At 56.2% G+C, this 14766-nt stretch overlaps 2 protein-coding genes across 3 annotated transcripts in view; one reads left to right on the top strand and one right to left on the bottom strand.

Annotated features, from left to right (window-relative positions):
* The window catches only part of ODAD1 (outer dynein arm docking complex subunit 1), a 29432-nt gene extending 28266 nt beyond the window's left edge, over positions 1–1166 (bottom strand). The window contains exons 1-2 of the mRNA XM_075536913.1: positions 1046–1166; positions 17–116 (exon numbers count right to left, since the gene is read on the bottom strand). Of these exons, the coding sequence (XP_075393028.1) occupies positions 17–116; positions 1046–1121 (176 nt within the window). The 5' untranslated portion in view covers positions 1122–1166. The remainder of the gene's footprint in view (positions 1–16; positions 117–1045) is intronic.
* Positions 1167–8969: 7803 nt separating this feature from the next.
* Positions 8970–14191, top strand: EMP3 (epithelial membrane protein 3 (MAM blood group)). 2 transcript variants are annotated; one of them, XM_075537239.1, is made up of 5 exons: positions 8970–9104; positions 10745–10836; positions 11008–11110; positions 12778–12918; positions 13923–14191. In XM_075537239.1, exons 2-5 carry the CDS (start codon positions 10759–10761, stop codon positions 14090–14092), a joined length of 492 nt encoding a protein of 163 aa, XP_075393354.1. In that variant the 5' UTR covers positions 8970–9104; positions 10745–10758; the 3' UTR covers positions 14093–14191. The 2 variants fall into 2 exon arrangements, with proteins under 2 accessions (XP_075393354.1, XP_075393355.1); XM_075537240.1 differs by having other exon boundaries at positions 9042–9197.
* Positions 14192–14766: the final 575 nt, after the last annotated feature.

Genomic DNA, 14766 nt, shown 5'->3' with positions numbered 1-14766 from the left:
TGTGGTAGGGGCTCACAGCTGTTTGCTGATGCGCTGGCGGACTTCCTTGCTGTAGGCCCGCCGTTCGCCCTCCATGACTTTGCATTGCCTGTGCAGCCGGCTCAGCTCCCACTCCACTGCGGGGAGAGGGTGGGGGTGCAGGCGAGGGACTCCATGGGAATCTGGGTTCTCCAGGCCCCAGGAATTCTCTACCTATTAGGGTCCTGCATACTGCCAAGGGCAAAACCAGCTCCCTGTCCCGTGTGCTCACTGCCCGGCTAGCGCTCTCATCTCCCCATGGGATGGGCCTGGGCAAGCACTCCAACCTCCAGGCCTCCCTTCGGGGGTTCCCAGAGGGTCTCTCTCCACCCAGGGCAGACAATGCCACCACCCCTAGTCACAAAGACCCACCTAGCTCCATGTTCAAGGTTCCCCACACCCTAATGACCCACATCTACAAGTCCAAGACCCAGTGATTCTCAGCCAGGGCCACTTCTGCCCGCCCCCCCCCAACTCTTCCCCCTTTTCTGAGGACAGAAGAGACGGGCCCTAGAGTCCATCAGTGATGGTGCTAAGGGTCCTGCCAAGCACAGGGACCAAACTACAAATCCAAGCAAACACAACAACCAAACTCACCGCCATCTAGTGACCGTGACCCTACAGACAGAGTAGAATGGCCCCTGTTGGTTTCCGGAGGCTGTGGCTCTTGGCGGGAGTAGAAAGTCCTGCCTTTCTCTCCCTCAGAGTGGCTGGTGGTTTCCAACTGCCAACCTTGCAGTTGGCAGCCCAACGCCTAACCGCTACCTTACTTATGGACCCTGCTGTGGTTCAGGGGGGTCCTTTCTGCTAAAACATCTTTCCTTCTCCCCCTAGGCATTCCTGCGCGGAGTTCTGGGCCCCTGCAAATTTCTCCAGCAAGAACATTTCCTGGGGCTCCCCACTCTGCATGGATGGGCTCCCTGCAAAGGGAGCTGGTCCGCCCTACACCAGAGGGCGCCCCTATGTGGGAGCCTGTTGCTGGGGAAGGGGTGGGGGGGGGGGAAGGAGGGAAGAGTGCCTGCATTACCCATTCCCTCCATGAAGGGCTCGCTTTCCTCGGAGCGGGCGCTCATCACAGAGTGTCCCAAAGATATCTTGTCCATCTTGTCCACTCGGGCCCCTGCAGGGGCGGACACTACACCACTGCAGACAGCTGGCTGGCTGGGCTGGAGGAGGGGAGGGCGAAGGACTGGGAGGGAGAGCTCGGGCGTCCCCGCACCCCTCCCCCTCGCCGCCGCAGTCTCTGTCCCGAGACTGGAGGGGGCGGGGGGGGGTGCACAGGACGCTCCCGGTGAGGTGTTTAAGGAAGCGGGGGGTCGCAGATGAGGGGACCACAGGCCAGTTTGCGGGGCGGGGGGGCGGGGGTTCAGGCCCGGGTCCTACCTGCTGGGGTGTCTGATTAATCCTTTGTGCTTCAAGCTCACTGTTGTGGTCTGGTTACTGGGGAGATGAGGGACCAATGAGACCTGGGGACAGCGGCCAGGGAGGGACCAAGGCCTGGGGGCAGGGTTGAGGGCGGGTGCAGTGGGGCGCTGAGAAGACAATGCCTGCAAGGCTGGGGGGCGGGGGAGCCCCTCGGAAAAGATGGGCAGAGATCCTCTGGAGGAACTGGGCTGGGAGGCTTAGTGAGAAGTGGGATTAGGGTTGGAAGGTTCTTGAGGGGCGGGGCTGGGAAAGCCTTGCGGGGCAGCACTAGGAGGTTTGGAGGAGTGGGGCTAGGAACCCCCTTGAGGGTGGGGGCTTGGTGCATTGAGGGGCGGGGCTGTGAGGATGAGGGTAGGTATTGAGGGGTGGGGCTGGGGATGCTTGGAGGGTGGGGCTTAGTGCAATGAGGGGCGGGGCTAGAAAGAGCTTGAGGGGCGGGACTGGGAGTTTAAGTGGGGGGCGGAGCTGGGGAAGCTTTGAGGGGCGGAACGTGGGCGGGGTTTGCGAATGCCCTGAGGGGCGTGGCCGGGTGGGCACTTAGCGGGGAGGCACTTGTGGGGCGGGGCGGGTCCTGAGGGGCGTGGTTTGGAGGGCACTGAGGGGCGGGGCGGGTCCTAATGGGCGGGGCGTGTCTTGGGGGCGGGGTTTGGAGGACACTGAGGGGCGGGAGGTATGTGAGGGGCGTGGCTTGGAGGACACTGAGGGGCGGAGCGGGGAGGGACTTGAAGGGCGGGACGAGAGGGACTTGAAGGGCGGGGCGGGGCGGGGCGGGACTTGAAGGCGCCCCTCAGGCCCCGGGAGGGATGTGAGGGGGGTTTCCAGAAAGGAGAGACAAATCCTCTGAGAGGCGAACTTCTGGAATCACTGGGAGCGCTGTGGAACTTGGTCATTCGAGACGGGGTCGGAGAACTTATCCTGAGGAATCATTCGCAGGGAGGGAAGTTATCCTGAGGCCAGCCAGTGAGGAAGGGAGAGCCTCAGAGCCTCAGAGCCTCAGGTCCTCACCACGCATGCGCGCTCAACGGCCTCCAGCGAACCCCGCCAAAAACCCTGAGCCAACAGGAGTTCGCGCAGCCCCGGAAGTGGGCGGGGCCTCGCGCGCTCCGTGCCGCCCTCTTTCTGGCCACGCCCCGTCTGGCCACGCCCCTAGCCCCACCCAGTCGCGCGCCCGGCCGCTGCCCATTGCCCACGTGGGCTTTCCTGGGTCGGGCTACCAGTGGGCGCCGCTCCCTGCAGGCTGGGTGTGCCCGACGCCTGCGGTTTCCTGTGGGAGGAAGCAGCCCACGAGCGCCCAGCTCCGCTCAGAGGCTCGGAGAGGGAGATCTCTCGTCACTGCCCTCCGGGCCCCCCTAGTCCTCCAGTTTCACTGACGCGCCAGGCGCCCATTGCACTCAGAGAACTCGACTGGCCCTCAGCCTGCAGTCCTCCAACACCCCCGCCCCCTCGCTTAAGTGTCCATCACCCTAATCCCTGATTCCCTACTGTTCCCAGGATCCAGTTCCAATCCCCCTTCCCTGCTCTTCTTGGGGAGCACACGATCAGCTAACCCTTAATTTTCCCCAGTGTCCTTCTAACCTCCTTAAGGATCAAGTTCAAACCAGCAGTCTCTGTCCTCATCAAAGGCTTCTTTGGGAGCACTCTGTTTCTCTCTCTCTTTCTCTCCCCAATCCCCCCATGGAGCCCTGGGGGTGTAGTGGTTGTCCTTGGGACTGCTAACTTTAAGGTCAGCAGTTCAAAACCACCAGCCACTTCAGAAGAACGGCAAGACTTTTTACTCCCATCCAGACAGTTCTAACCTGTCCTTTAGGGTCTCATGAGTCTGCCTGGACTCAATGGCAGAGAACTTTTATCTCCCACCCCACCGCTCCAGGGACCTCCTCATTTTGTACCCCTATATGCCCAAGAAATACTCCTTCCTCAAATCTTAGAAGCCCTGGCCTAGGGCAGTGGTTTTCAACCTTCCTAATGCCACAACCCTTTAATGCAGTTCTGCATGTGGAGGTGACCCCAACCATAAAATTATTTCCCTTGCTACTTCATCACTGTCATTTTGCTACTGTTATGAATTGCCATGTAAATATCTGATAGGCAGGATGTACTTTCATTTCATTTCAAATTGAACATAATTAAATCATAGTGATGAATCACAAAACAATATGTCATTATAGATTGTGAAATATTTATTTCTAATGACAAATCAATGAAATTTTGTCTTGAAGCATAATATAGCATGGGTAACAGTCTTCATGCCAGGTACTCGTAGGTGGGCATATCTGTATGTGGGTAGACCCGCCTGGAGACGGATAGAGGAGCGGTGTCTCGGTTCCTATAACCATCGGAAATATGTTTTCCAATGGTCTTAGGCGACCCCTGTGAGAGGGTCGTTTGACCCCCAAAGGGATCGCAACCCACAGGTTGAGAGCTGCTGGCCTAGGGTCTTCCAGTACCAAATCCACTCAGGACCTCTGATGCCAGGCCCCAGCTAACACATACAAAACTTTCTGCATGCCAGACCCTACCTTATTCTAAGAACTACCCTACCACATAGATACGACCTTTATCCCTACCTGACAGATGAAGACAAGGAGGCACAGAGTTTCTTGCAAACCTGTCCAAAAGTCACACATACTTCCAGTCTGGATAAACTGATGCTGATTTTGAGTCTCTTAGCTCCACATTCAGGCCTATGAACCGCCCCCCACCCTCTGTTCTTTACCTTCAACCCTCAGGAAGCTCAGGAACACCTCTCTATCTCTCTCTCTCTCTCAGCTCCAGGCCACATCAGACTCCCACACATGCAATCATGCAAGTCCTGGACCCAGGAGTCAAGTTCCCTGGCTCACAATTCCCCATCAGGATCCCAGACCCGTTGGCCCCCTGCCACTCACATTTCACAGTAGATGTGTCCCCGGCAACCAACCTTCTAAGAGACCTGAGAACCCAGTCATCGCCCTCCACCGTCTTCAATTAATAGCCAAAGAGTAGCTTATAATGGTTAGCATGAAGTTCCCTGATACCAAGGTCTCAAGTGGAAAGACACCGTTTTGAAAATGATGAGGGTAACATAGGCACAAATGCACTTGATACAATTGATGCGTGGATTGTTATGAGAGCTGTCAGAGCCCCCAATAAAATGATCTAGTCAAAGACAAACAAGCAAGCGAACATGCAGTCCCTGGCACTACATAGAATTCTTTGGTTTAAAGTCCTCCAACGGTGTCCCACGGCACTGAGATTAAAATCCAAACTCCTTTCCTGGCCTTCAAGGGGTCTCTTGGATTTCTCTTCCCTCTGGTTCCCCAGGGTCCTGCCACCCTGGCCTGCCTGTCCCTCGCTCTCCAACAACCCCAACTTGTGCTCTGGGAGCCTTTGCCTGAGAGAACAAGTGTGCTCTTTCCCTTCCAAATATTCCAATGACTTGGTTGGGGTGTGTGTGGGGGGGGGGGGCTTAGCTCAAACTGAAAGCCACCTCCTCAGGGAAGCCTCCCAGGCACACACTATTGGGGGGGGGCTTCTCTCCATCACAATCGTCATCACTCTCACTTCTCCTTGTGTCCCACCGTTGTCACCATCAGAAGGTGTTGTCAGCTTATGCTCTGTCTCCCCTCTACCAGAACACACACATACACACACACACACACACACACACCCTCCATAGAGTGATGTCAGCTCTTTTAATTTCCAACTCCGGCCTCCCTGGAGCTAGCAGCTCAATAGAGGAAGGAAGACGTGGGGTAGATGTGGTTGTCGGGTTGCTAGGTGCTCTCACATCACATCGGGTCTGACTCACTGCACAACAAAAGGAAAGGCTGTCCGTGCTCTTTCTCCATCCTCGCTGACGTTGCTATGCCTGAGGCCCGTGCTACGGCCACTGTGTCCATCCATCTCTTTGAAAATCTTCCTCTTTTTTTTTTGGTTGACAAGAGTCTCCTTGAGATAAAGTTTATTGTGCCAACCTGGCTGATAAACACATGTGGGGTTAATTGAAGGGCGGAGAGATAAATGGCTCGGTGACCCTCGCCTTTCTAGTTCTCGGGTCTCTTGCTTCATGATGGTCCGGCCACAGTGCAGCTTCCTTAGCCAGTTCCCTGCTTCAGTTGGCAAGGCTCCCTTCCTGCAAGACATCCCTGAGGAGAAGCCACATGGACCTAACCCAATGCAACCCTGGGTGCTGGAGCAGCCATGTGGAGACCCCTGCCAGTGCTGAGATGCTTACACATTCACTGACTCAGCTTTCCTCCTGCAGTCGGTGTCAATGTGTGTGTTTTGTGAGCTGGAGGGGGACTTTGTGGATTGGTGTCAGACATATGGGCTAATGTTGGACTTGTGGGCTTGGGCAGCACTGGGTTGGGATGTTTTCTTTTTCTTTTAAGGAATGTTTTCTTAATGCGTACTTACCCTTTATATAAAACTCTCATACACAAGAGTTTCTGTGGATTTATTTCTCTAATGTACACAGACTAACACACTTCTTTAACCAAATGTGATGCCCTTCTCCTCCAGGAACGGGGTGGCCCCTGATAACACAAAGTAAAAACTCAAACCCCACTCCCTGCCAGCGTGTGAGCTTCTGAGACTGTCACGCTTGACAGGACTAGAGAACCTCATCTTTCTCTCAAGGAGCAGCAGGTGGTATTGAACTGCTCACCCTGAGGTGAGCAGCCCAGCGTGCAACCCCGGAAATCTCACATCCTGACTTCTGGCTGTACTTCTTCTCAGCCAGGCCTGTTCATTCATTCTTCTAGAGATCCGTGGTCTATTTAATATTCTGTGATAATGGACCACTATGACATTTCACTCTGCAGAAGGGTGGCAGAATGGTTATCAGGATACTTATAAATGGCGGTGTTCGCGCTATGACCACAGATGAGGGAAATGAGGCTCTTGGAGAAGTTGGGTTGAGGTCACTCAGCCAGGAGATAATGGAACGGGGTTTTTTTTTACTCCCAATGCTTCCCCCCCCCCACACACACACTCCAAAGTCTCACATGTGCCCATTTCCCATCCCCTCGCCCACCCTTTCCACCAACGATCCCTGAGTGGCTCAAATCATGTGTGCTTAGTGGTTCAACCCTCCTTAGCTAGACCCAGGAAGAATGGCCTGGCAAGATATTTCCAAAAAGAAGGAACATTTAATTGTCTTTTAGTCAGTTAGCAACCCTCTAGGACAGAATAAGGAGCCCTAGTGGGTTACCCATTGAGCTACTAACCACCAGGTCAGCAGTTCAAACCCCCAGGCCTTACCACATGAGACAAAATGGGGCTCTCTGCTCCCGTAAAGATTTACAGCCTTAGGAACCCACACGGGTAGTTCCACCCTGTCCAGAGGGTCACTGTGGGTCAGAATCTACTCGATGGCTGAGTTTGGGGTTTTGCTTTAGTTTTTGAGATAGGGCCAGGCTGTACACCTTGACACATTGCTTTGGGTAAATCTGCCGCACAAGACTTCATTCAAGAATTGGAAAGCAGGGATGTTGCTTTGAAATGAGGGTGCGCCCGACCCAAGGCCATGGTGTTTTCAATTGCCACCTACGCATGTAAAAGTTGGACCTCGAATGATGAAGCCCAGAGAAGGACCGATGCATTTGGGTGATGGTGCTGGAGACGAATAATCAAAATGCCAAAAGGAACAAGGAAATCTGTCTCCGAAGAAGTACAGCCAAAATGCTCCTCCAAGGCAAGGATGGCGAGACTTTGTCTCCCGTCCTTTGGGCATGAGATGAAGACAAGCCAGTCCCTGGAGAAAGATGCCATGCTTGCAAAAGGAGAAGGGCAGCGAAACAGAGCAAGGCCCTCGACGAAATGGGCCGGCCCAATGGCTGCCCCAGTGGGCTCATACAAGAGAGCCGTTGTGAGCTCACGCAGGACCCGGGCGTGTTTTTTTCCGTTGTACACACACGAGGTCAAGTTGAGTTGGAACGGTCTCCGCAGCACCTGACAAGGACAGCAAATCTTGGCGGAAGCAGGTGTGTGTTAGTCCGGGTAGACTAGAGAAACAAATTCAGACACGCATCTGTGTACAGGAAAGAGCTTTCTATACAAGAGCAGTTGGACATTGAGAAAACAGCCCAGCCCAGTCCAGATCAAGTCCATAAGTCAGATGTGAGCCCATATGTCCGATACCAACCTATCAAGTCCTCTTCACACTCATGAAACACATGCAGTGATGCTGAATGCAGGAAGATCACAGGCCAGTGGGTGGGAAGTCTTGTGGATCCAGTGGCGTTGTAAGCATCTCAGTGCTGGCAGGGGTCTCCTTGTCGGTCCTTCAGCTCTGAAACTGGCTGCTTCAGAGTGGCTCCATAGGGCTTCTCCAGCTCCTGGGGCATGGCCTCTATCAGCGTAGCACCAAGTGCCTTGTCAGTAGAGCGTGTCCCCCAGGGAATGAGCCACGAGACTGTGTCTCCCGCCTCCAGGGAGGAAATACGGGAGTTCCCAGAATCCTCAGGAGAAGGCGAGGCCCACACAGAGGCCTTATTGGCTGTATCCTGATTGACAGGCCAGACTCCAGTCCTTTACTCCTAATTCTCAAATGGACACCGGATTACGGAACTACCACGAGGTGGCCACATATTGATTTCTCCCGCAGGGTGGCTGGTGGATTTGAAGTGCCAACCTTCCGGTTAGCTGTGCCACCAGGGCGCCTTCCTAACGAGAGAACCTTCTGGGACTGAAGGGAGTCACCTTCAGTCCCAGCGGATTCAACAGGAAACCAAGTGGTTTTGTGTTTGACACCAGGTTCCCCCACCCCCATCATGGTACCAATTTCACCAGCCCCCCCAGCCCACTCTGAGCCTCTAGCAGGTGGTGTCCATCCCTACAAGCCCCTGCATTGGGAGTACCCATCGCCAAACCCAAACTCACTACCACCAGTCGGTTTGTGGGTGGGAATAGAACTAAATACACACACGCACACACACACACACACACACACACACAGTACACTGTGAGTTTCTGAAACTGTAAGTGTTTACGGGAGTACAAAAGCCTTTTTTAATTTCTGAGGAGCTGCAGGTGGTTTTGAATGGCAGACCTAACCATGATGTCACCAGGACCCCTCATCCAGTCCCCAAGCCCCCATCCAACAGCAGGGGCTAGTGATCTGGGCATCACCCCCTCCCACTCCCACCAGAGTCACCCCAACATTTCCCAGGGGAAGGAGTGCACCCCACTCCCCTCTCTGACCCAGGAGGAGGAACCTGAGAGTCTAGGCCCTCCCCCTGGCTGTAGACCTCAGTTGGGTGGGGCCGGAGAGGGTATATAAAAGAGTTAGTATATTTTGAGAGGCAGAGGGAGAAGGGGAGAGAGACAGCCAGCCAGGAGGCCTGGGAGAGAGAAAGAGAGAGAGAGAGAGAGAGAGAAAGAGAGAGAGAGAGAGAGAAAGAGAGAGAGAGAGAGAGAGAGAGAGAGAGAGAGAGAGAGAGAGAGAGAGAGAGAGAGAGAGAGAGAGAGAGAGAGAGAAGCAGAGCACAAAGTAAGGTTCCTGGCTGCAGGGAGAAGGAGAGGGCGAGCCTGAGGGGGGAGCCAGCCAGCAGGGAGGAGGGAGGCGGGCTGCGAGGAGGGCGGGGGCCTGGGGGGTGAAAGGAGGGTGGCGAAGGGCGGGGCACCAAGGCCCAAGCAAGGAACCAGGCTCCAGCGCTGACTTTTTTCCGAGGCTCCTGGTGAGTTTGCAAGCGGTTCTCTCTGCTGGGATTTCTTTTGGTGCCTTGAGGAGTTTGTAACAGTTTGGGGAAGGGCACCCCTCCGGCGGCTGGGTGAGTGAGCAGGGGTGGGGTGGGGTGGGGTGGGGGTGGGGGGTGGGGAATGATCCTTGGAATCTCAGAAGTGATCTCTTAACACTTGGGGCGCTGAATTGGGAAGGCAAAGTGGAGGGGCCTGGTAGGTTTTTGAGGGTCCCAGAAGAGCCCCTCACCCGTCATCTCCCTGCAGAGAGCCTCCTGGCTGTGGGTCCGCCACTCTCCCGCCCTCCCCCAGGAGGGCTCTGACTGAGAGCACCCCAAGTCCCCATTTCTGGACAATGAGGAGTCCAGAGACAGGGACCCCTTTTGGGATTTCCTGCGCCCCCCCCCCCCCAACCACCAAAGGCTTTCCTAGGCTCACTTTCCCCACAAGCACCCAGATGTCCAGCCCGCTCCGTACTGGCAGCCAGATCGGGTGGGGACCTCGTGGGCTCAGCCCGGGGCGGGGGTTTCCCTGGTGCTACGGAGTGGGCAGGGATGCGTTTGAGTCACCAGATGAGTCACCGGGTCCCCCTCCACCTCGTCCGGCCCCCTTCCACTTCCCGGGAGATGAGTGAGGTTAGTCAAAGAGGCAGGTCCCTGGGGAGCCCCAAACGCCTGGTGACTCCAGGCTGTCAACTTGCGATTGTATAGTGTGCCCCACCCACCCCCCTGTGCCCATGAATGAGTCCCTAAAGAGACAGGGGTCACATGCCTAGTCCAATGCCACTTGAGACCCCAGAGTCAGTCCCCTTTCCAGCAGCCCCAAGCCCTGGGGAATGGAGGGGTTCCACCCTTTAGGATTCCCCTCTCTCAGATCTGGGAGACCCCATCCCACTCCTGCCCCAGGCCCAGGAGTGCCCAGACCCAGCCCTCAGACCCAAAGGGGTTTGTACTCCCAGTGCCGGCCTTCCTTCCTCGGGGTCCCCATCCCCCCCTCCCTGAGACCCAGGGATCCCTATTCCCTCCTCCCTCAGACACAGGGGTCCCCATTCCCTCCTCCCTCAGACCCAGGGGTCCCCATGACCCAGGGGTCCCCATCCCCCAGGAATCCCTATTCCCTCCTCCCTCAGACACAGGGTTCCCCATCCCCTCCTCCGTGAGACCCAGGGATCCCTATTCCCTCCTCCCTCAGACACAGGGGTCCCCATGACCCAGGGGTCCCCATCCCCTCCTCCCTGAGACCCAGGGATCCCTATTCCCTCCTCCCTCAGACTCAGGGGTCCCCATTCCCTCCTCCCTCAGACCCAGGGGTCCCCATGACCCAGGGGTCCCCATCCCCTCCTCCCTGAGACCCAGGGATCCCTATTCCCTCCTCCCTCAGACCCACGGGTCCTCATCCCCTCCTCCCTCAGATCCAGGGATCCCTATTCCCTCCTCCTTCCGACCCAGGGGTCCCCTTCCCCCCTCCTCCCTCAGACACAGGGGTCCCAACCCCCTTCTTCTCAAGCCCAGGAGTCCTGGCCCCAGCCCCACCCTCCCTAAGGCCCAGGAATCCAGTCACCTCCACCACCACAAGTGGGGTGTCTGACCTGCCCTTTTCCGCCAGCGGAACCCCATCTTCTCCTGATTCCCCCACCCAGGGCTCCCCGCAGCTATGTCTCTCCTCCTGCTGGTGGTCTCGGCCCTTCACGTCCTCATCCTCGTCCTGCTTTTCGTGGCCACGTTGGACAAGGTAAACGGACTCTGGCCCTGCCCCCCTTCCCTTCGGAAATCCCTACTTCCCCTCCCCGCCCCCCGCCCCACCTTGCCCCATAGCTTCACCTTTTCCTAGCCCCGCCCACGGGCGCCCCGCCCCGCCCACTTCCCTCTCCTAAGCCCGCCCTCTCTTCCCTGTCCTCCGCAGTCCTGGTGGGCCTTCCCCGGGAGGGAGCCCCTGAACCTCTGGTACGACTGCAAGTGGAACAGCAGCGCGGAAATCTGGAGCTGCGGTAACGTCAGTGAGAATGGTGAGCGGGGCGTGGAAGGAGGGCGGGTCTCCGGGTCTGGGGGAACCCAGGATTGGGAACCCCCGTCACCCCAGGGGGCCGGGACTCCTGGATTTGAGGGTGGAGGGAGGTCCCAAGGCGGAGTGAGTAGGACCAGTTCAGGATCCATCCATGCATGCATCCATGCATCCATCCATCCATCCATCCATCCATCCATCCATCCATCCATCCATCCATCCAGGATCCTACTCATGGTTCTAACGCATCCAAACCCTGCAGGACAGGGTCGAACTGCCCCTGGGCGCTTCCCAGCACTGTAACTGTTGATGGGAGCAGAAGGCCTCGCTTTTTTCCTGACACGCAGCTGGTGGGCTTGAACTGCTGGCCTTCAGGGTAGTGGCTCAATGTGTAACACACTCTGCCACCAGAACTCCGCTCTATCGAGATAAACCAAACCAAACCTAGTCATCAAGTGCGTGCCAATTCCACACCTTTTAGACCAGGATAGAACTGCCCGCTGGGAGTTTTCAAGACGATAACTCTTTGGAAGTCGAAAGCCTCATCTTTCTGCCTTGGAGCGGCTGGTGGTTGCAAACTGCTGACCTTGCTGCAGATAGTGGTGGGTTAATACACTAGACTAAAAGGCACCCACCCACCCACCTAATGATTCAAAAAAAGGGTGTAGGCCACAAGGTAGAGATCTCTAAGGACTGAGAGGTAGCCCCCAGGTTTCTGAGGAGATGTTATGTTTCCAGTGTTCTAAGGAAATGAGGCTGGCATTACAGATGCAAGAGGGTCGGTGGGGGAGCTCAGGTTCTCAAAGTTCCAAGAAGGTGGGGCTAGAATGATGGTAAAGTTCTAAAGGGTTGGGGCTAGAGCCGCATCAAGGTGCTAAGCTAAAGCCACAGGGTTGTGTCCTCCCCAGTCTCTAAATGGAAGGGGCTGAATCCTGCCAAGGTTCTAAGCAGGCGTCCTCAAACTACGGCCCGCGGGCCACGTGCGGGCCGCGGAGGACGTTTATCGGCCCGCCCGGGTGGGTGTTTTTGCCCCGTTTGTTTTTTTTTTACTTCAAAATAAGATATGTGCAGTGTGCATAGGAATTTGTTCATAGTTTTTTTTAAACTATAGTCCGGCCCTCCAACGGGTCTGAGGGACAGTGAACTGGCCCCCTGTTTAAAAAGTTTGAGGACCCCTGTAGGGTTAGAAGCCGATGCTTCTGAGTTGGGAAGCCATGAGCCCACATCCTATCTCTGATTCTAAATGAAACAAGATGCAGAAGTGCTTTCCCCTAAGGATTAAAAAAAAAAAAAAAGGATATTGGTTCCCATGACTTCGTCTGGACGTTGTGGAGGCAGCCAATGCCACAGGGCAAGAAAAGGAAATAAGCATAAAGATTGGAAAGGAAGCAAATGGTCTCTGCCCGCCATCATCCCAAAGAGGGTGTCTGATCACGTAGAGCATCTTACGAGAAGTTGCCTCTCGGCGGCTGCCAGAACCAATAAGAGAATTGAGCAAGGTCTCAAGATGCCATTGGTATCCAAGGAGGGGGTACTGGGAACTTCAGAATTTGGTGGGGGGGGGCGGGGAGGTAGACATGGAAATGGAGAAGGCAAATGATGTGCATATTTGATGGCCTCTGGATCTCCCCACCCCTACCCCACTATGTCTTGCTCTTCCTCCTCCTGCAGGTTGGCTGAAGGCGGTGCAGGTCCTCATGGTACTGTCCCTCATCCTCTGCTGCCTCTCCTTCATCCTGTTCATGTTCCAGCTCTATACCATGCGGCGAGGAGGGCTCTTCTATGCCACCGGCTTCTGCCAGCTTTGCACCAGTGAGCACTAGTCCCCCACCCCCACCCCCGGGGACTTAGGGGACGGTGGGTTGGGTCGGGAGGGCATGAGACAAAACGCTGGGGTCCTGCAATGGAAAGAGCCTCCAACAGCTTAAGGACCACCTGAGGTGCCCCTCGGTTGCCACCCATGAGGGACTGATGGGAGTTAGAGTTTTGGGTGACTAATTGATGGCCCAAGTGTGGGTCCCTGAATCCGGGGGAAATTGGCATATGAGACTCAAGGAGCCAGGACTGGGAAAGGAGGGCGGGACAAGTAATTTAGGTCCCAAGGATGGGGTGGGGCCAAGAGAACTTTGAACTATACCAACGCCAAACATTTCCCACGAAGTGCCCTCTGACTCTTGGTGGCACCATGCGGATGGAGTCAAACTATGTGCTCCCTCGCTTTCAAGGCGGAGCCCCTTCAGAAGCTATTGGCCAGGCTTTTCTTCCTCAGCCGCCTCTGGGTGGGTTTCCAACACCCCCCCCCTTCACCCCCCAAAATGAGAAACTGCGGTTCAGGGTTGATTCCGATCAGCTGAGATCTTACAGGACAGACTAGACCTGCCTTCAAGGTTTTCATCTTGATAGAAGCCGGTTGCCACTTTGTCCCGCTGGGAGGATCGAACCGCAGACCTTTCCGTGGCGCGGCGGGGCGCTCAACTGCTGCGCTACCAGTCTGCCTTTCCGTTCACCATAGTCCCCAGTTTGTGGACCAGTATCCTCCTTTGGTTTGAATAATTCACGATTTGCTTGGAGGGCCGAAATAAATCTATGCAGTCGTCCTATTGTTCGAATGGGTAGCCAGGGACCCACGGAGATGAAACTGTCCAGAACCTCTCTAACTAGCCTCTGCGCATGGCGCTGGGGGAATGAACTACAACTCCCAGCAGGTAGCAGAGGCTCCCATTCATCCTTCGGCGGCTTTGTTGCCCCGGGGGACTTGTGGGAAATGTAGTCTTCTTGCGGGTCCTGCGTGACGCGCTGTTTCCTTCGCCCTGCAGGCGTGGCGGTGTTCACCGCAGCCTTGATCTACAGCCTCCATGCCCGGGAAATCCTGGGAAAGGAAGCCCAGGGGGGCAACTTCGGCTACTGCTTCGCCCTGGCCTGGGTGGCCTTCCCCCTCGCCTTGATCAGCGGCGTCATCTACATCCACTTGCGGAAGCGAGAGTGAGAGCGCCTTGCGGTTCTTCGCCGCTCCCAGCCCCTCTGCTTCACCCCAAAGCCCCCACTCCCCAAAGTCTTCCAGAAAATAAAACCATCCCACCGCGGACCCTGCCTTCGCCTCCTTCCTTCCTTTCCCCAGCAGCCCGGGCTGCTTGCACCTGGCCGCTAAGGTGGGGGTCGGGGGCGGGGGGGGGGGGGCGCGCGGCAGGATTCCTGCAGCCGTCCTTCCCGCACAGCCCCCAAGCCTCTTTCATAGCCCCCCCAGCCCGCCTTCACCTGACCCCGGACCTCCACATGCTTCGGACAAAGAATCAAGCCCTGAGAATCTGACTCAGCTGAGCCCGTCCGGATCCAGGGCTGCCTGGATTTCCTTCGCTGGCACAGACTCCGTGCCGTTTCTCTTCTTGGGAACCTGGGCGTGTTATAACACGGTTGGTCTCCAGTTCTTTTTCCGCGCTGACTTTCTGACCCTCGCTAGAACTAGAATGGTACCTTTTCCTTCTTGGGAACCCAGTTTCCCTCCCTCCCTGGGCCCCCACCACTCTTCTCCCTTCCCCCCAAAGGCCACCGCTGGCCCACAGGACACCTGAAAGCAAGGTAGATCCCGCCTCCTGGCAGACCCCCATCCAGACCGGAACCCGTGAGAGCAAGGGGCACCGGCTGAATTTTATTCCCACCATA

Source organism: Tenrec ecaudatus, chromosome 18, assembly GCF_050624435.1.
Source record: "Tenrec ecaudatus isolate mTenEca1 chromosome 18, mTenEca1.hap1, whole genome shotgun sequence".
Lineage (NCBI taxonomy): Eukaryota > Metazoa > Chordata > Mammalia > Afrosoricida > Tenrecidae > Tenrec > Tenrec ecaudatus.
The sequence above is the reverse complement of the archived record's forward strand: the minus strand, read 5'-3'. Positions and strand labels throughout refer to the sequence as shown.

Coding starts and splice junctions, on each gene's coding strand:
- EMP3 (XM_075537239.1), top strand. CDS start 10,759: ATGTCTCTCCTCCTGCTGGTGGTCTCGGCCCTTCACGTCCTCATCCTC. Junction 10,837..11,007: donor TCGTGGCCACGTTGGACAAG/GTAAACGGACTC, acceptor TGTCCTCCGCAG/TCCTGGTGGGCCTTCCCCGG. Junction 11,111..12,777: donor CGGTAACGTCAGTGAGAATG/GTGAGCGGGGCG, acceptor CTCCTCCTGCAG/GTTGGCTGAAGGCGGTGCAG.